Raw genomic sequence first — 25,211 nt, 5'->3', positions numbered from 1 at the left:
GTAAGCAAATGTTTAATTGCTGCAGTTCGCCAAGGAAACATAGAAAGAGCAAAGGAGCTAATCTACTCTTATGGGCTGTCTTACTCAAAAGAATGGTCAGATGGATACGTATTACTTTGTGAAGCTTTGAGCAGGAGGCATATAAATATTGCTAAATTGCAAAGTAAACAATGATGAAAATGAAGAGCATCCTTGTACACACCTTCATTTCGCCGTTGATACGGATGATATAGAAGTAGTTAAGATGGTTTTAGATAAAGGTGCTAGTACTCATGCAGATCTCCATCGGGGTGAAACTCCACTGTACAACGCAGTAAAAAAAAATAATGTGGAAATCACAAAACTACTTTTCAAGCATGGAGGGGATCTTCTAGTAAGCAACAAGGAAGTGTATAGTCTAATTCATTCAGCAGCTTCTGGGGGGTGCTCAGACACAGTTCGTTACCTTTTGCAGCATGGTGCTGATGTTAATGCAAGCACAAATGATCATGAGAGTCCACTTCATTTAGCGTCTTTTAGAGGATTTTCACGAACCGTGAAATTATTGCTCGAATTTGGTGCTTTAGTTAACTCTAGAGACAAGGATGGGAGAACAGCACTTCATTATGCTTGTTCTAATGGCTATATCCAAACAGTTAGAACTCTTGGAATATGGATCTGACATAAAAATTATCAGCAATTACAATAAAACAGCTCTAGGCGAGTCATGAGAAATTTTTCTTCCGTCGCGATGAAATTCCGGGAGAACTTCGTATCCCCGGAAGAACACCGGGGATAAGAACTGCTAAACTTATTGTTGACCACACAATTAAAATGGAAGCAGCAAATTTATATGTGTCAAAAAAATATACGTTGTGAAAAAACTGCAATAGCGTACAATTATTGTTTTTTTTTATTCAGTGAAGACAAAAAAAAATTAGAAAACAAATGTGCTAGAGAATTAGCAAGAATAGAGGATGAAAATTGCTAATTCTAATATATCATTTTATGAAAGTTTAGCAAAAGGAAGTGAAAGCTCGTTAGCAGCATGCACGAGGAATGAAAATGTAGTCGAGGCTTTAAACATAGCAAACTATGCAACGGAGTTTCCAACATATGCTAGCATACTAAAAGGTCACTTCAGAAACGTTATGAAAAGGAATGAGTTACTTGAAAAAACAAAAAAGTTTTAATTGTCTCTTTAAGAAGGCAACTGTGTTGCCGTATGTGTGTTCCGAAAAAATATTCATCTATCTAAGCAGTGAAGACTTGAAAATTTTGATTGATGTTTCTGAGCCTCTAAAATTCCTACAGGGCAAACCGAACCAACTTGGGGCAAACCAAGGTCTTGGAGGGGCAATTGACCCTCTGCTCCATAGAAAATTACGCCCCTGTTGGAGACATTAGATTTAGGACCTTGAAACCTTGCTCCCTCCTCCTTTTTCCTAAGGCTGCTTGCATAGGTCAACATGTTAGGTCAATGTTTAGGTCAATAGGCCAAGGATAATTCAGGAGTGACCCTAAATAATTAAACATCAACAACAATTGACCCCTAAATCAAATGACACTATGTACCTATTCCATAAATGATGTTCAATTTCTACAGAAGTTTGTATTTAGGGGTTATAAGCTTGCCAATTACAAATCTGAGGCTAACATTGCCATTTAGGAATCCAAAACTAAAATAAAGTAGGTATACATTTCATAGATAGCGGATAGGTCCATCGAAAGTTAGTATTGACAGTATCTACTGATTACTCAAAACAAACCCTATCAAACAACAATACCAAAACACCATTAAGCTAGAAGAACACGATTTTGTTGGTGGAAAATAACTTGAAATTTTACAAATTTCAAAGTAACTTTTCTTTTTCGTTTAACGATTCCCATATCACAAACTAAATAGTTTTACTCTCCTACCTTTGTCGAGCTATAGACCACTAGTCATGACAACAGCACAAAAATATATTAATGCCCCACACAACTACCGACCAAACTGCACGCAAAACATAATCTCGATACCAATTACCTTGTTGTAATGAATCTAGTTTTACTATTTTTGATAAACACTAAAGGGCTCGGCGCACGTAGCTGATTTCGAGAACCGATTTCAGCATCAGTGGACAAACGATAGCGGTAAGAAAAATTTATTGCGCAAGATTTTCAAAACAAAGAATCATGGACACAAATAGTCAACTGGAGTTTATTAATAGTTGCATGATTGATCTCAGCTTAGTTCTCACCTCAGTAGCTGGATCTTTCACCACAGACATCTCTGGCTGACTATTTATTTGTATCCCTATTATTTTTTTTTGTGATGATCATGATGAAAATCAGCGCCGAAAACCGGAAAATTTTTTAAGCTCAAATCGACGCCGATTTCTTTTAATATCGGCGCTGGTTTGGAAATGCGTTCCCGAAATCAGATAGGTGTGCCCAGCCCTTAACTTCCAGAAACATTTTTTACATTTTTCCTCTGGTCTGCAATCAGGGTTGCCAACTGGACACACTTTATGTCAAAATACACATTCCCATGTGCCGGACACAATAACATAAAAGAACAAAAAGTAATACATTTTAGAAATTTGAGAAATAAAAGGGCAAGCAAGTGCCACATTTTTGAAAATTTGGGACAAAAGAGGGCAAAAAGGGACGCATTTTGTAAATTTATGACATAAAACAAAACACTTCCCAACTGGATATATATTTTGATATAAAAAAAGTTGCTACTTTTCACCAAAGTAATGCCTTTTCTCGTTTTTTTTTTTAGCATCCAGGCTTTACCAGAGATGTCAGAAGTAAATGATTTTCTCCAAAGCAAGGGGTTTATATGAATTGTATTCTTTCCCACTAAGTCATTTTATATGAATGTTCTATATAGATTTTTTGGTTTTCATTACATTTGACGTTAAGTTGCCGCTTTGAAATAGGTTTAAAAAGTGTCTTTTTGGCAATAATACAACTGGAAAAAAAATAACCTCTAGTTTTCGAGATTTCAAGATGAACACATTTTAGCTAAAAATGACACATTTTTGGATGCTCAGGGGATACATTTGTGGACCAAGAAGTTCGCAACTCCATCTGCAATCTTTCTTTGATGCAACTTTCCGTGAATAAAACATTAAATGGGTAAAATCTTCCGTGGGTAAATCGTCCAGGAAAGCAATCTTTTGTGGGTCGAATTTTCTTCAGGTGCAATACGTCGTAGTTATCGGTGAGTGAACCTTCTATGGATGCAATTTTTTTTAGCTGTAGCAGAATTTTCTGTTAATCATGGGAGTGACAAAGTGAATGAAGAGGAATCTTAGCAAACATTGGAATAATCCGAGAGTAAGATCTTACATGGATATAAGATTATTTTGTCTTCACCAAATTTTTCAAGTCTTCACTGATTAGATAGCTGAATATTTTTTTCGGAACACACATACGGCAACACAGTTGCCTTCTTAAAGAGACAATTAAAACTTTTATGTGTTTTTTCAAGTAACTCATTCCTTTTCATAACGTTTCTGAAGTGACCTTTTAGTATGCTAGCATATGTTGGAACCTCCGTTGCATAGTTTGCTATGTTTAAAGCCTCCACTACATTTTCATTCCTCGTGCATGCTGCTAACGAGCTTTCACTTCCTTTTGCTAAACTGTCATAAAATGATATATTGGAATTAGCAATTTTCATCCTCTTCATTCTTGCTAATTCTCTAGCACATTTGTTTTCTAAATTTGTTTTGTCTTCACTGAATAAAAAAATAATAATAATTGTACTCTATTGAAGTTTTTTCACAACGTATATTTTTTTGACACATATAAATTTGCTGCTTTCATTTTAATTGTGTGGTCAACAATAAGTTTAGCAGTTCTTATCCCCGGTGTTCTTCCGGGGATACGAAGTTCTCCCGGAATTTCATCGCGACGGAAGAAAAATTTCTCATGACTCTCGCCTAGAGCTGTTTTATTGTATTTACTGACAATATTTATGTCAGATCCATATTCCAACAGAGTTCTAACTGTTTCGATATAGCCATTAGAACAAGCATAATGAAGTGCTGTTCTCCCATCCTTGTCTCTAGAATTAACTAAAGCACCAAATTCGAGCAATAATTTCACGGTTCGTGAAAATCCTCTAAAAGACGCTAAATGAAGTGGACTCTCATGATCATTTGCACTTGCATTAACATCAGCATCACGCTGGAAAAGGTAACGAACTGTGTCTGAGCACCCCCCAGAAGCTGCTGAATGAATTAGACTATAACCTTCCTTGTTTCTTACTAGAAGATCACCTCCATGCTTGAAAAGTAGTTTTGTGATTTCCACATTATTTTTTTTTACTGCGTTGTACAGTGGAGTTTCACCCCGATGGATATCTGCATGAATTCTAGCACCTTTATCTAAAACCATCTTAACCTCTTCCATATCATCCGTATCAACGGCGAAATGAAGTGGTGTACAAGGATGCTCTTCATTTTCATCATTGTTTACTTTACAGTTGTGATTTAAAAGCAATTTAGCAATATTTATATACCTCCTGCACAAAGCTTCGCAAAGTAATACGTATCCATCTGACCATTCTTTTGAGTAAGACAGCCCATAAGAGTAGATTAGCTCCTTTGCTCTTTCTATGTTTCCTTGGCGAACTGCATCAATTAAACATTTTCTTACTAATTCGTAAGCAATCAATTCTTTCTGTCTTACTGCTGAAACTCTATCTGGACGGCTGGGGGAGCGGGATCTAAAAGAGAAAAAAAGGGATAAAAATCTAGTCAAAATTTGTTGGGCATTTGGGCACACTAAGTACAGCCATTTCCGAGCCCAATTATCTTTTGGTATTGTTGTTAGATAGGTTTTTTTTTGAGTAATCAGTAGATACTGTCAATACTAAATTTCGATGGACCCAGTGGTTTCTTCAAAAATCTTGTCAAAACTAAGATAAACCTGCATAACTTGAGCATCAACAGAAACGGGTCAGTTTTTATTAGTATATATTTACCTTTGTAGTACTAGAAAGTATCTTTATAGTATTTTAATAGTACTATATTGTACTTTAATGGCACCAAATGGCTCATTTTTCAGTTTTTACTGTCATTTTTGCTTGATATGGGAAAATTGGCTCCGAGTTTGCCCTCCCCAGGATTTTGACAAAATTATGCCACTGGTCTTCAATCTCGCTCCAATCATGCAGACTGGAATTCCCTGCTTGACTTTTATTTTCAACAAGTAGTCAGGCATTCAAATTCCAATCCTCTTTATTTAAAAACAACTCACAAAACTGGCAACACCCCAAAACTGGTTCTTACTAAGATATTTGTAGCCCATACTAAATAAGCAGTTCATAGAAAAAATACCTGAGCCATATCCACCTTAATTTTTTTTAATTTACCATATACAGCTTATACCAGAAACATGTTACATTTCAAAATTAACTCCAACAAGAGGAGGGCTACAACCGCATCGAACCATCGCTTTACACTTAAAGTTTAGGTGTAAACTCACAAGGAGTAGGTGGTCAATTCCCATGGTCAACAATTTTTCTCGCCAAGAAACAGTCTTAGTGAACCTTATTCACTCTCATTTTGTTTTCATGCATTGTTAGCAACTTGGGTCAGAAATTATTCCGTATATGAAAGGGGCTGTCCCCTCCTCAACTCCTCGCTCTTTACGCTAGTTTTTAACGTTTTAAAAAATAAAGTTGTGAGACAGTCAAACTTTAACGTGAAGAGCAAGGCGTTGAGGAGGGGACAGCCTCTTTCATATACGGAATAACTTCTGTTCGTTTTAAGTTTTAACGTCGCTCCTTACTTTCAGTTAAAAAAAAAAAGTTTTTTTATGTTTAATTTCTGAATGTTTTTTTAATTCATTTTGATTTTGGATCACTGTACATGAATAATTAAAAGGCAATTTGCATATTAATTTTACTTTTTTTTGCTAAATGGCTTTCTCGAAATTTTTTTCTTATGTAACTTGCGAATTAACTTACGTAACGAACTTCTATATTCGTATATTTTTATTAGGTATATTAGGGGGTTCGCCCCATAGTCAATACCTCGTTCTTTATGATGCAGTTCAAATTTTGTTCCAATTCTTTGAGAATGACCCCCTTAATCACAAAGACCGTTAAGTAGAATAAATAGCTTTGATGAAAGTACAAAAAAAAACTTTAGCGTACAGAGCGAGGTAATGACTAGGAGGCGAACCCAATCACATACGTAACAATTTCTGTTCGTTTTAAATCTTAACGTTGCTCCTTACTTTCGGTTGAGAAAATTGTTTTTTTAATACTTAATTTCTGATAGTTTTTTTAAATAATGCTGGGAAATCCGGCACCCCCTTCATAGCAGTGTCCCTTTTCCAATGAAAAATTCCTCCATGGAAAGATCCTCCCGAGTCACACCCTCCTCCGAGCCCCCTCCCACCAAAAAAATCCCTCCTGAAAACGTCTGTATACTTCCCAATAACCAATACTATATGTAAAGAAAGGGCATCGCTTGCAGCCCTTCCCCTGGGATCTGTGGGGAACTAAGTCATCCTCAAAGACATATTTTTTAGATTTCCGACTATGCTGAACAAAATGGATATCTCAAAATTTTGATTGGGAGACTTTGGGGGGAAATGAGCGTGGGAGGGGGCCAATTTGCCCTCCAATTTTGTTGGTCACTTAAAAAAGGCACTAAAACTTTTAATTTCCGTTTGAATGAGCCCTATTACGATATTCTAGGACTACTGGATCGATACGATCACCCCTGGACAAAAAAAAAAAACACGCATCCGTGATCTTTCTTCTGGCAAAAAAAAAAAAAAAAAAATCCACATTTTTGCAGATAGGAGCTTGAAACATCTAAAGTAGGGTCTTCTATTACGCTGAATCTAATGGTTTAATTTTCATTAAGATTCTATCACTTTTAGGGGGTGTTTCTCCCTTTTTCAAAAATGAAGCAAATATTTTCAGACTCGTAACTTTTGATGGGTTAGACTAAATTTGATAAAACTTATATACATTTGAAATCAGCATAAAAATTTGATTCTTTTGATATATCTACTGGTATCAAAATTCTGTTTTTTAGAATTTCGGTTACTATTGAGCCGGGTTGCTCCTTGTAAGTTCGTTACCACGAACTGTTTGATACATGCCTTGTATTTGTCTACGGTATTAGTAGTTCATAGACATGTGACATGGATTTAGGACCTATACGATGAAACAAAAAGCTTTGACAAGCTAGTTAAGACAATTCGCGGTATCGAACTAAAGTGGTCAAGAGTGACTTGGGCCAATAGCAACCAAAACTATAAAAAGGGTTTTGATAAGAATTAATGCATCAATAGAATTGGCTTTTTGTGCTGATTCTTAATATATCCTAAGATTTTTACAAATGGTATTTGCTATTATGGAGTGTACATTTTTTGGGGAGGGTGGATTTTCAGCAGGGAAGTTAATTTTCCATGGAAAGAATTTTCAATGGAAAGAAATTTCCGGGGTAAGGAGGATTCTCATGCTAAAATTTCAAACGGGGGAAGGGTGTTTTAGGTATCATTTGATAGGCGGTCAAAAAGTAAGTCGATAATTTTTTCAACTGAAAGTAAGGACCAACGTTAAAACTTAAAAAGAACAGAAACAGTTCCATCTATGGGGTGGGGGCTACCCCTTTCTCATCCATCAGTCTTTTGAGACTTTATAAAAGACTTCGTGGAAAATTACTGACTTTGGGCATAAAATGTACTTTCCAGGCTTCAAACACTTTCTCCCTTCCTACACAGAGATCTACCGACCCTCTTCCATAATGACTGATGCATAATTATAAACTACCATGCATAATTTCATCAATTAACATAGTCTCAAAACAATTAACAGAGTTAAATGATGCTTTAAAATATATTTTTTTTATGAACTGCTTATTTAGTATGGACTACATTTATCTTAGTAACAAACAATCCTTTCTAATAGAGATAAACGCATGATGATATTAATAAATATACGGTATTCTATTTCTTCTAAGGAAATTATTCAGACATCAGTAGATGGCTGTTAAATGAGGCAGTCAACTTCAAAATCAAATAACTCCTGATACGTAACTCCTACAATCGGTCCAATACATAGCTGGAGATTAAACCTTTAATTTGAGTCTGACTTTTTACCCCTTGATTTTCAATCAACACAAAAACCGGAATGGTTTTAGTTCCTGGCCAACTATATTGCATCAATTGATATGATGCTCTTAAAAGACTAGATTTCCTCTCAAAATGACAATATACTGAACTCACCTCGCTGAGGTTTAAGGTCTTATCAGAAATAAACCATTACTTTGCTCATCTCAAACTAGCCTATCAAAAGCAAGAAAGACACCCTAGTTTCCTGGTAAAGCGCATTCCGATGTTGGGGCCACTTTAAAAATGTCCCATGCTAGCCTGCTAGCACAGGAGCTGAATTTTCGATCATACATGACAAATGAAGCGTATCTTGTTTTCTGGGGGAGGGGCGGGGGAGAGATTTTATTAGCATTTTCCAAAATTCTCGTTTTTCGCAATTATTAGCATTTTTCAAAATAGATAGCATTTTCCAAAATTCTCGAAAGAAAAAATTGGCTGTGTTTTTTTTTTATGTAAAATCCAGACATTTAACATTCTACAGGGTTTTTCGTCTGAGACTTTTGAGGTAACAACGCAAAGAGGACATTATAGTCCTCTCTTTTTTTAATTCGGATGAACAAGACTGGACCTCAGTATTTGTCATTGGAGAGATTTAACGAAATGAAGGTAATTTTCCCACTATATGCTAATGTTGACAGAACAAACTAAGATAATATAAAAATAGAGACGAGGCCACACCGAAGGGATTCCCTTTCGATGAAATCACACCGAAAGAAATCACATTTATTGCTTGAATCACCTGCAAAAACAGGATAATGTCATCCTAAAAACCGAAGAAATAATGTGTAAGACACCTTTCCATGACGCCATCCCAATAAAGTTTAATGACGTCACAGGTTTATAAAACAAGAAAGCTCACAGCACAATAGCATCAGTAATGAAAGTTATCTTTGAATGAAAAGTTTGTCTCACAATTTGTGTAACCTTTAGATTGTAATTTCTTGAAAATATGCTAGTTCATCAAAAGAGAGTTGTAAATCCATGGGACTTGGAGTATGTTCTACAGTACCCAAATGTGATGGACAAAATAGTGGTTCTGCCTGATGATTCAAATTCTAGAGCTAGTAGTAGTGATTATGTGTATTTCCGACAAAATGATCCTGGTTCAGAAACACAGTTTGACAATGACGGAAAAATGTACAATTTGTTCAGTGTCTTATTCCCTAATTTTATCAGGACAACAGAAAAGAAGCAACACGAGGAATCAATCCCCTTTCAGCAAGATTTACACATGAATAATGAAGCACAACAATTAAACAACGTTTTCACTTTACAAGAACCAGCTTTATCAATTCAGAGGCATGCTTAGCAATATGGTTGTGATACTGAACGGTAGCAGTTTCGAGCCTCTAAACCATGGCTATGAGGCTAAGGACTTCAATAATAGCATTAAATACTCAGAAGGTCAGTTCGAAACTGAAAAACCTATTAGTTATTTTGCAAGTATCCAGAGCCTCGACTGTTCTAAGACAGGGCTTTCTGGTATAGAAAAAGAGGACTTCCATCCCCGTCAAAGAATTTTTCCAGAATACGAACTGCAATTTAATAATGAAGTACATATTATTAATGGTCTCTATTTGCAAGATCATTTTGGTATCAGTTTTGAGCCTTCTGACCCAACTGTTCCTAGTTATGTAGCCCAAGACATAAGTGACGAACCAGAGACAGATTTGGAAAAATTTTCTAAACATTATTCTCTAACTGCTACGGAACTTGAAGAAGGTGCTTCTGGGAAAGTATTCTTAGCAACGAGAAACTGTGATTTAAAACAAGCAGCTGTAAAAAGATAAATTTAAACCCAACTAACCTAATCCAGTTGGACTGTGGCAAATTTTTACCAAACGAAATATATTTTTTGAACAAAGTTAGAGATATTGATGGTTGTGTGAAGTTACTTGACTATTTTATAGTCGGAGAGGAATGTTGGATTACAGTAGAGTATCACCAGAACTCAATAACATTAACAGAGTTTATCAACAGCCATGAACAGTTAAGTGAAAATAGAGCTATCAATCTTTTTGAACAGATATTATCCATAGTTTCGAGATTGGAAATGGCTGGCATAGCACACAGAGATTTGAAAGGGGACAATATCCTTGTTGACGAAAATGAAAATATATTGGTTATTGACTTTGGATTAGCTGAAACTTTGGAGACGGCAAATGGAATTTTATGTGGCACTCCTGGTTACTTGCCTCCAGAAGTTGAATCCTGTGAAGCCAAATATATGATAGGACCGGTAACTACTTGGTCTCTAGGGGTTATATTGGGATCCCTCTTGATTGGCAGAGAACCATTTCAGAACGGGCGACGTTCCCTTGAAGCGAAACGTATGATAGACTCGGGACTAAAAAGCAGGAATTGTTCACGATTGGCTCGTAGTTTAGTGCGCAAGTGTTTACAACTAACGAGAGACAACAGACCAAGTGTAAAAGAAATACTTCAAGATCCTTGGTTGAGTGTACACATGAGTGCTTAATGTGAAAATAGGCCACTTAGGATTATATCAAATGGTCTGAATCAAAATTTATTGTGTCGTTTTTTTATTATTATATTTTCCAATACAAATTTAGTACATATAATAACGTTTTTGTTTATATTCTTTAGATTATATCGCACAAGCAGTGCTTTTACTATAACCGAATTTTCTAGAATGAAAACTTATTTCTTCATAATATCTCCGAAGAATAACGTTTTAAAATGCAAACTTTTAACGCAAAATACGAATCGTTAATTTTAGCTAATCTCAGTTTTCAGAGTGATTACAAGGAACCCATATTTTTAAAAGCACTGTACACTGAGAACAATCATCTTGAGAATAAACTTAACCGTGATTAAATAAAAATAACAAGTTTTTTGAACTGAAAGTAAGGGGCAATATTGAAACTTGAAATGGCCCGAAATTATTACATACATGAGGGGATTCCCCTCCCCCTCCTCAATACCTCGCTCTTTACGCTAAAGTTTCATTTTTAGTTATATTTATTTAAGAATGATTCCTGAATCACAAGCTCAGTTTAATTAGAATAACAAGCTCTTTTAAAAGTTCTAAAAAAAACTTTAGTGTAAAGAGCAAGGTTATTGAGGTGGGCACCCCCCCTCATATACGTAATAATTTATGTTTGTTTTGAGTTTTAATGTTGCTCCTTACTTTCAGTTGAAAAAAAACATCTTATTTTATTTAATTTCTGATCGTTTTTCAAATAATTCTGGAAAATCCTGCTACCCCTCCATGGAAAATTCCCTGCCCCTACAAAAAATTCCTCCATAAAAAGATCCAACTAATTAACCCCTCCCCATACACCAGTAAACACCCCTGAAAAATGTCGGCATGCTTCCCAATAGCCAATACTATGTAAACAATGGGCAAAGTTCATAGCTTACAGCTTCTCCTCCGGAAACTGTGAGAAACAAGTCATCCTCAAAGACTTAATTATCAGATTTTTCGATTGAGCTGAACAAAATGGCTATCTCAAAATTTTGATCGGGCGAGTTTTGGGGAAAATGAGTGTGGGATGGGGGCTAGCTGCCCTCCAATATTTTCAGTCTCTTAAAAAGGACCCTAGAACGTTTGAATTCCGATCAAATGAGCACTCTCCCAATCTGTGAATATCCCAGGAACGACTTAGGGCAGTAAGGTGAAACTTGCAGGGCATGTTGGAATTTTTTAAAACTAAGGACATAAGGTAGGATTTTTAGTGAATGTTGAGGCAGATGTTGAACTAAATCGAAACCAAAAAGCCACTGTTTGGATAATACTACTACTACAACTTCTTCTGTTATTACTACTACTCCCACTGCTCCTACTACTACTGATATTGTTAAGGCTAATAGTATTAAGAAAAAACTTTCAGGAAAAGCTAAGGGGTAGGTAAAACTAAATGAAAAGGCATTAGGTGCATGCTGGCTGTTGAAAGGAAGGATCAGCAATATCTCGGGAACGGCTGAAGATGTTAAGTTGAAACTCTTACCACTGCAATAACTATTGAACTAAATCAAAATGTTTAAGCGCATCCAGGTTGTCAAAATGTCCTAGCTACAATGTCTCAGGAACAGAGTAGCGTATTAAATTTTATTTTCAGGTATAATTGAAGGGACTGAAAAACTAAGTCAAAAGGTACTATTTGTACGCAGATTATACAAAATGGGTATATGCAATATCTCAGAAACTGCTAGGGGAGTTACATTGGAACTTTCAGAGCGTTTTATTGTGGATTTTGAACAAAATCAAAAGACGCTATCTCCATCAAAGTTTGTCATAAGGGCAAAGATTGGATATCTTAGAAACGACTAAAGGTATTAGGTTGAAACCTTCGGGGTTACAAAAATTACTATTTATATAATTACTACTGGCTACTGCAACTATTTATGACTACAACTGCGGTTATTTACGGCTGTGACTGCTTGCATTTGTGACTATTTGTGGCTGAAAATACCTGTGACTACGAATTATTGCTATTGAAACTATAACTACTTGAAACTGCGATTGCAACTATAAGCGACTCCTACTGCAACAACTTGCGAGTTCGACTACTTGTGACTACTTGGGACTGTGACTACATGTAATTGCAACTGCAACAAATCGCGACTGCTACTACTAGTACTACTGTAGAACTAAATCAAAAGAGTTTAACTGCATCCAGATCCAGTTTGTCATGATTGCACAGATGCAATATCTCAGGAATGGGAACTTAATACTCTCAGGAGTATTAAGTTGAAACTATCAAGGAAAGCTGAGGGGGTGTAAAACTAAAATGAAATAAACAATGTCTATCCAGATTGTCAAAATGGTGTCCATGCAATATTCCAGGAAAAACTATAAGTATCATGTTGGAACATCAGTTAAGTTTTTTGGGATGTTAAACTAAATCAAAAAACACTATATGTATCCAACTTTGTCCGAAGGGCATACTTGGGATATGCCATGAAATCCGAAAATAAAGCAGATCCCAATTATGTGAATATTTTTCTCCGTACCCATCCATCCAAAGCATTTAAGTAGAACTTTTATTAAAAACTGTTTCAAAATTTTGTCCAACATATAAATAGTAACACAGAATCTGGATTCTCACAAAAAAAACAAAGAAACAACAAAAGACTTAAAATACTCTTTTCTTAACCAGTGAAAGAGTATGTTTATTAAAATCAAACAGAATTTTTTTTTAACTTTTCATACAGAAGAAGTTTTCCGAAGAAAAGTAGAGCTACATTAAACCAAAGATGAGAAGAAATAAAGTTGGAATTATTTTTTTTAGGCGCAAAGCAACCATAAGTCATAGTCAATAAATAAATGAAACCCAAAAAGAACAGAAATTACAACAAATATCCAAGCCAAACTCTGAAGACCAGAACGTAATTTTCAAATTTCTGAAAATAGAATATACTCATTTTTTGTACAATATATTTTATATTTTTTTTATACTATACATTTTTTATAATATCATACAATATCAAAAATATTTTTAAACCTTTTCTCCTTTATGCGTTTAATAAATCAAAAATCATTAAGACTTTCAGAAATGATTATTAGTATATATTAAACTGTCAGTTCAAATTAGTTTTGAACTGAACCGCTACTTTTTCTTTTAAATATATGAAGTGAAAAATAATAAGTGAGTTTGGTGAATAAGGTGCGTATTTTTTTCTCTTTTTTTTTGATTGGTAAAGTTATATGTTACCATTGAGGGAGGAGGAGATACAAGACAGGCACTTTAAAAGCTTGTCTTATGAAAAGAAAAAGATTCCTATGCAACAGAATATTGTCAGATTTTTCGGTTGGAGTCGGAAATTTGTTGGATTTTGGACCAGTGTCGTGTCGGAAAAAATGTCGGATTTTCTTTGGTCGGGTGTCGGAATTTTCAGGCTTTTTAAACTGACAGATCGGAATCTGGTAGGAACAAAGTAGGAGCACTAGTCTTTACAATGAAGTTTGAATTTTTGTCCCAATTCTTTGAGAATGACTCTTGAAACACAGGGGCTGTTGAATTTGAATGAGAATTTCCTTCCTCGACTTTCAAAAATAGCTTTTTTGATACTACCATTAGAAAAATCAAAAAAGGAAAAAAAAAACAACACCGTCACCCTTGATTAAAAAAAAACTTTTATTTATGTTTGTTAAAAAAAAACTTAATTCTTTATATATTTCTTTTGTAATGCAGTTTAACTCGAAACAAATTCAACGAAGTATCGTCACTCCTCTTATCAACTCCCAATTTTGTTTCATATTAATGTATATTTCATACACACACAAAGAAGGTGAACATTTAATGAAAAGATCCTTGTGTAAGCAATGTCATTAATTTTTTCTTGCTTATTTCCGTTTTTTCTTTGGATTACTTGCAGTACATGGTGTAAACACTTACTGGTTTAAAGTTTACTCAAATTAACTCTACAAGCATAGAAATGCTGATAAAACGACATATTGCCAGATGGTATGTATAATGAAACCGTAGATACCTACATTGACCCCATAGCAAAACCAAAACTCTACATGATAATTCAGAAGAATTCGCCAAAGCTGGTGCTCATTTTCCTATCTGTTGAAGAAAACATTCTAGTTTAGAATTCATGGCAAGTCATTGATAATCGGATTTGTTCTTCAGTTACAGAGACCCAAATTGTTGATTTTGTTCTTCAGTTTCAGAAACCCAACGAAACCAGATAGCCACAATAGTCACAATGTTGCACTTAGCAAACACAGCAGTAAAATTGTTTGCAAGACTATGAGTAAGGCCAGGCATGAGTGGATTACTTATTATCAAGCTGCTAGAAAAATAGGAACACTAATTCACTATCACCTATTAAGGTGCAACAATATAATTCAGCAAGGCAGTCAGAAACTTAAAACCTGCTTAAATTTAGTAGATTGCATTTATGATTGGAAAAAAGAAAATAAAAAATAATTATATTGACTATAAATTTCATTAAAGCCAAAAGGAGGCTGTTCACTCTTTTTGATAAGGAAGTGCAGAACATACCTTTATTGCCACCTGTCAGTCTAAATGCCATAAGAGAACGAATAACCAAAAATCTCAACACTGATTGCCACGTGCACTTTTCCAGTATTGACATCCGGTTTGAGCAATTCCAGGACATTGCCTCTTGATATGACTATCCCCTGCTGCCGTGTTCCACTAAAGGCTCCATGTACTGCATGAGTAATAGCAGTTGGACGCTGCAGATTTAGGTTGTACAGATACATGGCACTAGAAGCAAATCAAAACGACTTTCAGAAATGTATTACAAACACAGGAGTTCATCACTCAATTCTGCACTCTTGTCAATTAGCTTAGAATTTTCATAAAGAAATAGTGTTTAAATAAAGATCTTAAAAAGCCTTTATGGGATTGCACCCTAGGTAGGAAATAAGAAGCAAAATCCTTTAAACTGACAGAATAAAATAAAAGCTTGTGTGAGGCCAAAAGCTTTTACCTACACTTCAGTCAATAAACAACACAGGCTTTGGCAACCCGATTTACTATGCAATCACCACAGATATGATTGTGTTGAAGGTCTATCCTATGGTATAACTATATCCATGCTTATTAAAAAAAAGTACTGAAGAAACTTAGACCAATTGAAAGTTCTTATGTAATTAGTCTATCCAACGTTGACAGAAACATAAGTTCTGGCAAGATAGCTTGGCTAATTTTATTCTACACTCTTTTTTTCAAGAGTGTGCAAAAACTATACACACCTTGGGCAAAGGGGGATACTATTGAAGCCATGAGATTTGTATGCTCCAAACCAAAGCATAATTTTCAGGTCCTTTATGGTCAAGTTAAAATTCCTATGGCGTTAGCTATAACAATATATCTGCCAAAAACTCATTACTACTTGTACAAACATAAAAGAACCTTGAGGGGAAGGCTCTTAAGCTTAAGGTATTAAAAAATTTCCCCATAATTTTCAGTGCTCCATCTGATGCCTGAATTTGAAGCTCTTTTTTATTTAAAACTTCAAAAAAAAAATTAAAATGTATATTTGTACAAACCAGCAAAATGTGGGCGTTAGCACTTTTTCTTACTACAGGGATCGGATGATATACTACATTTGTAGCAATATTTTGGTCACAATAAATGCATTATGGCAATAAGGTTTAGCAGACAGTATTACTTTAGAAAAAATATATCTTCTCAATCCATCAAAGGATTTGAACCATGGTCATTGGCTGCCAAGATTTTGAAAAAGAGGGGATACGAAAATCGTCGCAAGTTTTTATCAATTCTGAATGTGTTTCAGCAAATCAATGGATCACACATTATGCTCCATGATCATGTCTGTTGAAATTTTTAATTTTACCCATATGTATAACTGCATAAACCAAAGGGGTTTAAGCAGCAAAGTAGTGGGTTACCATATCAATTTTCCAATAATGAAAATGTCCAAACTTTCCATTTGATTATTTTTCACTATTTTTTTCCAAAAATAAAACAAGAAGCAATATGCAATAATTTAATTATACTGGTTAATAATAGGCCCTAACTTAGACAGAGAGCATAGAACTACAAGCTGAATTAAAAGCTAAATGCTACAAATTTGAAGCAAAATAATGACTAGTATTTCCTGCCTAAAGTAAGTGTGCAAAACTACAACTGCAATAAGTGGAAAAAATACACAAGATAATTCTTTCTCGCTTAATTTCAATGAAAAAACGTGTTAATTCTGTTCATCCTGGGTACTACAATTGCACTAGAAAATACTACTGCTATTAAAAATTTACAGCAGCATCAAACAACCTCAGGCCAACACAACTTCACACCCTTCCCCGTCTGCTTTAGAAATTTCAAATACAGTTGTTAGTCATCAGTGGAGCCTAATACCAGACAAATGATTTATACTTGAGCCTAAAATTGCAAAATGCTGGCTAATCTTAGACACAACATCTTCAATTTGAAAAAAAAGTATTTAAATCATAGTCTGACTATTATGAATACATTCAATCTGACATGAGTGTTGGGAAGAAGAAAAATTGTATTTTTAATTTCTAGGATAACTTCTTATGAAATTTACATGTATAAAAGTAAAACATTTCCCTAGAATTTTGTCAGCCAATCCAAACTAGGCCACTCCCAATTGTCAGCTGTACTGTCAAAGTGCTGAAAATATTACCCTAGTCTTCAACAATAATAATCACTCGCCTTTGTCATGATTGAATGTTAAGGTTACTTAGAGGACATAAAACAGATGGTAAATAAAAGGAAGCATCATTTATTCAGAAGTAGATAACATTCAAATGAATGTTATATTTGATGTGGGATGAAATTCTCATTCTAGTGATGTTCAATTTTTAGCTATCTTAACATCCAACGAATCAAAAAATTCACTCCAATGGGTATGTTCCCCTTTCACTATATCAGCAACGGAATCCGGTATAGGCCTGAGGATCTGATTTGGAGATAGGTTCACCTCCCATCCTTGTGGTAATAACTATTTTGTTAAGCCGAAAGGTAGATTTCTCTCTCCAGTTGTATGATGGTGGACTAGTCCAGTTCTTCTAAAGGCAGACTTAGAGCTCTCTGTCAAGTTCAACAAGGGAGGGATAAGAGGAGGAAAACAAAAACATAGGGCCTAATTTTGTTTTAGAGCTGGATTTGCTCCCTGAAACTATTTTTCCTTCTATCCTTTCATTTCTCTTGCTGAAATAAGAAATCTACTTCAAATCTTCTTTGAAACAAGAGCAGAACTGGATGGAGAAATACACCTTTTTGATAAACAAATGGTTGTTTCTATGAGCATTGGAGGGGAACTTGAAATGATGAAATTGGGCCCAAATAGTAATTGAAAAAAATCAGTGCAAAAACAGGTTCACATGGATGCATGTCAAGCTCTCATCCACATGAAACCAGCCCAAAGACACAAATGAAAAAACAAAAAATCAGACAGCAGTATTTAAAATAGGCCTATGTGGTAAAACTGCAGAATAGTGGCTTTCCAAAAGGAGACATGCTAGAGCAAGAGAGCCATTTCTAGATTGCTAAATGCATGCTCATTTTATGGTTAAGTGGCATTTTTGACATTTCACCCTGCCCCCTTTTTATGAGTCCCATAAATAGCCCTAGCATATATACACAATAACCTACAATGGAGAAATGGCACCACAAGATTCATTATTTCATGCTCCTTTTCAACATAACAGTTGCTACCCTGAAAATACACCGCAACCCAATTATGGATGTATATAAAATCTAATATGTTAGTTGTTCTTTCCAGCGTTTGATCTGTTGTAAAACTGGTATGCTGGTATATACTCAAAATGGTACTTGTGCATTATAACTAAACCAGCACCATAGACTGTACAAGGAAACCAGACAAACAGGTATTTGCTAGATAAATTGATGGCAAAGCATGATTTCTCATTTCAGTTTACAATATTTAAATGATTGTTTTTCCAATCAATAAAGATAAACATGAAAATGTTTCTGCCCTAGGATGGATGATAAGACTATCTATGAACAAGTGAAATGAATTATTTTTATATGATTCTTACAAAAGGTTATGCCAGATTTACCTCTCACTGCAACTATCTGTCTTAACTTTACTTCAATCAGCCATGGCTCTCAAGTTTTTAATTACTTCAACCAAGCTGATTTTAATTCAAAAATCCAGTCTTGGTCTTTTTGTTTTTTTACAGTAAGGAGGGAAGGGTGAGTTGTCACAAGCACAACATTATAAATAAAAAGGAGCATAAAATTAGCGAAAAATAGGTTGCTAAGTTACGGTAAATAAACTTACCCTTATAAAAATTTCATCCTGAATTCAGATGCAATTCTTAAAATGAGAATTTAACAAATTTGAACAAAAATTTTCATGTCTGTAGCAAATTCTTGATCAATTTACAAAAAAAAACTTCTATAAATTTTATTTGTTGTTATTAATTGGCAAATTGGTACGCGATGAAGTAGAATAGTGCTTAAGGTACATTGACTGCACTTCATTCAAATCTTCTAGTGAGCTTATACTTTTGTTTTTACTGACCTGCTTTGTGTCCTGCTACTTATTGGGACATCTACAAGCTAGTTCTGTGAAGTCTCATACTACACAGAAATCAGCAAATTCCCTGGCAATGATGAAACCAGCAATAACTTTTTCAGGACTCATGGGGTTATGTAATCATCAATCGGGTGCCCTTGATACAAGACCTATACATTTTCTGTTCAGGTGTAGGTTATTGGAAGTGTGCAAACAACTATATTATCCCAAAGAAGAGAAGATATTATACGAGAAGAGAAGATTTTGCTACTGTAAAGTCTGACAAGAAGGGGAGTTTTAGCATAAGGCCAGAATTGCATCTTATAAAATTTTCATTAACCATTGGGTCAGATTTTTGGTTCTTTAACTATGACTAAGGAGCACCAATTAGGAAGCCAAACAAATATGGCTTGGAGGTCTTTCTGCTCTGAAGTTATGATTGCTTTGCTAGGAAGCCAAAAATTTAATGGGCCAAGGTGGTGGAGTAGATGAAACTTTGATGGGGAAGAAAGGTTTCATCATAGGATGGTTGGATTTTAATGCAAGTAAGAGAAAAAAACAAATCTTCCTACCTGTGACAGAGGAGAACACAGTTTGCAAAGGAACAAGAAAACGTTGAGATTTGTCATAGAGAAATACATCCAGCCTGGGGTAAATATTCAATTTACTATACAATTTAGCTAAGATGAAAGTGAAAATGTCATTTAATGCCTTGTTTAGGCTCTTTCATAATTCAATTATTGCTTTTGGGGTAAATTAGTAAAATTCTAGTTTAGCTTTTTTGGGGTAAGGTTTATATTAACAGACTGATCAGATAGATAAAAAAAAACACCACTAGCATCAGTATTTCATCCTGAGTCCAAATATAACACACATTTCTGTCACAAATTATTTTCAAAATAACTTATAAGCTTCTTTAAATTTCTTCAATTTTCCTGGTTTTTTTTTTCACAAAAACGTCATGGCAGAGATTCAAATTGAAAAATACTAAATTTTGCTGAAAGCTCCAATTTGAATTGAGATACACTAAATTTTGTTGAGCAGTGATTTGATATGAAAAATACTAAACAGTTTGAATTATTCATTTTTTGGGGAAACACTTACCACTAGCTTCAAAATTTCTTCCTGAATCCAAATGTGACATTCATAAGCATTGCAAATTATTTTCAAAATTGCTTCTAAGCTTCTTTAAAAACAGCTAAACTTCTTTCACCAAAACAAACACTTTATGGCAGGTACATATACAGGTTTATAAATATCAGATAAATAGCACTTAATGTAAACAAACTAATCACTCATATCTAACTCTTCATCATCACTTTCTAATGCACTAGGCGTGTCACTGACTGGTGCTCTATGGGCCCGATTGATTCCAGGGGGATAGAGCCAACAAAAGGCCTGGTTGACCGCCACCAAAGTGTCACAACACCGCCGGCGCGCCACACTCGCGCCAGTGGCACAAAATTGAGTAAATGATTGATTTGGTAATGATTATATCCATGGCTGGACAATGTACTATAAGCTCCCCATTTATCACTGTAAAGAATGCTTCCAGGCTTAATATATTTTTTAATAATAGGAATTAAAAGTTTCCTTGTTTCTTTGGAGGTCTTTTTGGCCCTCAGTCAGGGGTACAATATATTTTTTTTTTTGTTCTCTCTCTATTCCACCAAAACACCAAGTGACCTAATTTATTTAGTGGTATAAATTTGGGTTAGACCCTGGTGCCACATCAGCACATCAACTGAACGCTGCCAACAAAAGGCCTGGTTGACTGCCACTGGTGTCCCAACGCTGTGCACAGGCGGCATTGCAACACCAGTGGTGGTAAAAAATTATTGTACCCCTGACTGATGACCAAGAAGGCCTCCAAAGAAACAAGGAAACTTTAATTCCTATTATTAAAAAATATATAAGCCAGGAAGCATTATTTACAGTCATAAATGGGGAGCTGATAGTATATTGTCCAGCCATGGATACTCATTGCCAAATCAATCATCCAGCCAATTTTGTGCCACCAGTGCAAGTGTGGCATGCTGGCAGCATTGCAACACTTCAGCAGCAGTCAACCAGGGCTTTTGTTGGCTCTACCCCCCTGGAATCAATATGGCCCCTAGAGCACCTGTCAGTGTCACCCCTAGTGCATTAGAAAGTTATGAAGAGTTAGATATGAGTGATTAGTTTGTTTACATTAAGTGCTATTTATCTGATATTTATAAAACTGTATATGTAGCTGCCATAAAGTGTTTGTTTTAATGAAAGAAGTTTTGCTGTTTTTAAAGAAGCTTAGAAGCAATTTTGAAAATAATTTGCAATGGAAATGAATGTCACATTTGGATTCAGGATGAATTCTGAAGCTAGTGGTAAGTTTTTACCAAAAAAAATGAATAATTCAAACTGTTTGGTGTTTCTCAAATCACTGCTCAACAAGATTTAGTATTTTTCATATCAAATCACTGCTCAGCAAGATTTAGCATATTTCAATTCAAATAGGAGCTTTCAGCAAAATTTAGTATTTTTCAAATTGAATCACTGCTATGACATTTCTATGAAAAAAAAAACAGGAAAATTGGAGAAACTTAAAGAAGCTTAGAAGTAATTTTGAAAATAATTGGCAACAGAAATGAGTGTTATATTTGAATTCAGGATGAAATTCTAATGCTGGTGGTATGTTTTTTTATCTATCTAATTAGTCTGTTAATATAAACCTTACCCCTACTTTTTGCTATCTTGGAAAAGGGTTAGGTTAGGAAAATGAAATTTTCAGGGATGGGTCTGCAGGCTAAAGTATGTCCCTCCCAGAAAGGTACTTTAAAGTACCTACCTCCACTCCTCTCTCCAGAAGGTCCTGACCTTTGATGACATTTAAAAATCTTTTTATAAAAGTGAAACCTTGCAAAATAGATCATCTGTTTAAATGAAGTACAACAAAATTGTTTTCAGCTTCACAACTTTGCTAAACTCAAATTTATAAGGATTTAAAGATATACAAATACATTTCCTACATTAAAAAAAAAAAAAAAAAAAAAAAAACAAAAAAAAAATATTGACATGGCTTAAGACTAATCAAATAACAGGAATTGCATTCTTCTCAGAACTAAAGCCAGAGAAAAAGAAACTGATAACTGAAAATCAAGATAAAATGAATTCTCAAATTTCAATGGGTAAGACCTGTCATGTAGGCAAATTTCAGGACCCTCTAGAGGGAGAAGGATTAGAGGTATGTACTTCAAAATATCTTCACAGGGCATACTTTAGCCTGTAGACCCATCCCTGTAAGTTTCATTTTCCTAACCAGACCCCTTTCCAAGATAGCCAAAAGTAGCTAAAATAGAATTTTACCCTTCATTTAAGCAGAAAATCTATTTTGGGAGGTTTCACTTTAATAAGACAGATTTTTAAAGGTCAGAACCCCCTAGAGGGAAGAGTGGAGGTAGGTAATTCAAAATACCTTTCTAGGACATACTTTGGTAAATTTTTAGCAAATCATATTATTGACTTATGAATAAAGTGAATAGGCTATACCACTCAATGCCTTTTTTATGCTCTTTCCAAATAGCCTAATAATTTTTGTCAGAAACGAATTTTACCCCCACACCTATATATACCAATTCAGGGTATATAGGCTACACCCTGAAGTGTATAAATATGGGTGGGGGTAAAATTCATTTCTGGCATAAATCATTATTATATTTGTAGAGCATAAAAAAAAGGCATCAAGTGGTATATTCACTTCATTTGTAACTCAATAATATGATTTGGTAAATATTTACTACCCTTACACATGAGCTAGCAAGAGGAGTGACCCCAAAACATCCCATGAGGATGGCCAGGACCTAAGTAAGTAGTAAGTACCTCTTGTTGCCTGTTTTTATGATCTTTCAAAATATAATATTTATTTTTGCCAGATATTAATTTTACCCCCACCCCAATATATACCAATTTAGGGTATATATTTGCACATTAAGGGGGGAATTTTATTTCTGATGTAAATGGGAGGACAGTTTAAACTTTACTCCCACCCCCCTAATGTGCAAATATATACCCTGAATTGGTATTTAGGTTTGGGGGTAAAATTTGTTTCCAACAAAATTGATTATTATATTTGGAAAGAGCATAAAAAAAGGCTTTGAGTGGTATATTCACTTTATTTGTAAGTCAATAATATGATTTGGTAAAAATTTACCCAAATATATACCCTGAATCAGTATATATAGAAGTGGGGGCTAAAATTCATTTCTGACAAAAATTATTATTATATGTGTAAAGAGCACAAAAAAGGGCATCAAGTTGTATGTTTACTATTCATATATGCATAGCAAAACATTTACTGTAATAAATACAGTTCAAATTACAAAGTAGGGAATTTTATGTTGAAGTAGCCTAGTTGTTTCATCCTACATTAGCCCAGGGTTCTAGGCTATTTGCACATTAGGAGGGTGGGGATAAATTTTAAACTTACCTCCCATTTACATCAGAAATAAACTTTAAGCATACCCCCTTAATGTGTGAGTATATACCCTCAATTGGCATATATAGGGGTGGGGGTGAAATTCATTTCCAACAAAAATGATTATTATATTTGGAAAGAGCATAAACAAGGCATTGAGTGGTATGTTTACTTTATTCATAGCCTAAGTAAACAATATGAATTGGTAAAAATTTACCCATACTTTAGCCTGTTTTCTCATCCCTGAAAGTTTCACTTTCCTAACCTAAACCCTTCTAAAGATAGCCAAAAGTGGCTAAAGTAGAATTTTACCAAATTATGAAATAAGAGACTACCTTCATCCCTTCATGCTTGAGGCTTCAAAACAGGATCTCCCTGGATTGGATAGGCCATACAACAACCCCAACAGCACAAACAAACAACTTTAATGAAAAGTAAGCTAATTAGGTCTATGACTATGAAATAGTTATGGTTCTAATAGGCTAACTTATATATCACTGACAGGAACTAGGCTAGTGCCTGAAACCAAAAAAAAAGGTACTCTTTTCATAAGATTTTATGGTCTTGAGGCAGCTTCAAGACTTTTCTATTTCTTGGCCTATGAATTTGCCACTCAACAACAAATATAAAATGAAATTAAGGAAACAATACTAAGAGTCTTAATGAATTTCCATAACTGATCAAACGAATATGCAATGGATATAGCCTAATGTTAGAGCTATGTTTAAGTTCAGAATGGCATTCTGATTCTAAAGGTGAGCTTATAACTTAGATATCTTAATATTCCATTCAAGAGAAATTTCGAACCAAATTAAATAGATTTTGAGGAGACATTCTTCCTTCAAATAGGCTACAAAAGGTATTACTAGTTTTAGTGACTGATCAGATAATATTTATGCTGGTTAGCTAGTGCATTACTTCATACTGGATTGAGAAACATAATTTTTCTTTTAGTTATAATAACTTGCTGATGGCTGAAGTGACATACATATAATAGTCGCCATAACAGTTAATCCAATTTTTTTTCCCCTAAGATCTGATGTAACACGATAAATAACTTACCACTAGATTTATGCCATCTTAATCTTCAAAGTGAATACATTTCTTATAGCATGGTAGTGTTGGGCGATATTCAATATCGATATTGATATATCGATATATCAGAGCAAATATCGATATCGAAACGAAAATATCGATATCGAAAACGATATTTGAACATATTCACTATTTTCGGCCTTTTCTGCTACTGGTAAACGTCATGCAGAAAAGATCCAACATAGAAAATTGTTTGGGAAATAGGCGAGAAGAAGAACAATGATGTATTTAATCCAATGACTCATGCATCCATAAGTTGGCATAGCCTGTTCTCAAACTCACAATACGTTTAGTCAGGAGGACTTCCAAATGTTGCTGAGAACATCCAAAAGGCCTTGGCTGTATTAATGCCTTCTAAGCTGATAGGCCTTGCTCACATAAAAGAGAGTTGGCTTTTTATGCTGAATCCAAATATATAGGATTCATTCAGTTTATTGTTCCCATCAAAAGATACGAGCCTGAGAAAATTTGCGTGATTTTGGGAAAGGGGAGAAACCCCCCCAAAAAGTCAAAGAATCTTAAAGAAAAGGGTACCATCAGATTCAGCATATCATGGAACCCTACTTGTAAAGATTTTAAC

General features: G+C 34.8%; 1 protein-coding gene and 1 pseudogene across 1 annotated transcript; one reads left to right on the top strand and one right to left on the bottom strand.

Moving 5' to 3' along the window:
- Positions 1-663: 663 nt before the first annotated feature.
- On the bottom strand, positions 664-24,659 carry LOC148952384 (uncharacterized). The gene is made up of 3 exons (XM_089089839.1): positions 24,599-24,659; positions 15,093-15,320; positions 664-4,705 (listed from the first exon to the last, which is right to left on the bottom strand). Exon 3 carries the CDS (start codon positions 4,387-4,389, stop codon positions 3,757-3,759), a length of 633 nt encoding a protein of 210 aa, XP_088945965.1. The 5' UTR covers positions 4,390-4,705; positions 15,093-15,320; positions 24,599-24,659; the 3' UTR covers positions 664-3,756.
- On the top strand, positions 9,429-10,594 carry LOC148952385 (uncharacterized; annotated as a pseudogene).
- Positions 24,660-25,211: the final 552 nt, after the last annotated feature.

This window comes from Artemia sp. Qi Xiang Cuo, chromosome 5 (assembly GCF_049724085.1).
Source record: "Artemia sp. Qi Xiang Cuo chromosome 5, ASM4972408v1, whole genome shotgun sequence".
NCBI classification, from domain to species: Eukaryota; Metazoa; Arthropoda; class Branchiopoda; order Anostraca; family Artemiidae; genus Artemia; species Artemia sp. Qi Xiang Cuo.
The sequence above is the reverse complement of the archived record's forward strand: the minus strand, read 5'-3'. Positions and strand labels throughout refer to the sequence as shown.

Coding starts and splice junctions, on each gene's coding strand:
- LOC148952384 (XM_089089839.1), bottom strand. CDS start 4,389: ATGGAAGAGGTTAAGATGGTTTTAGATAAAGGTGCTAGAATTCATGCA.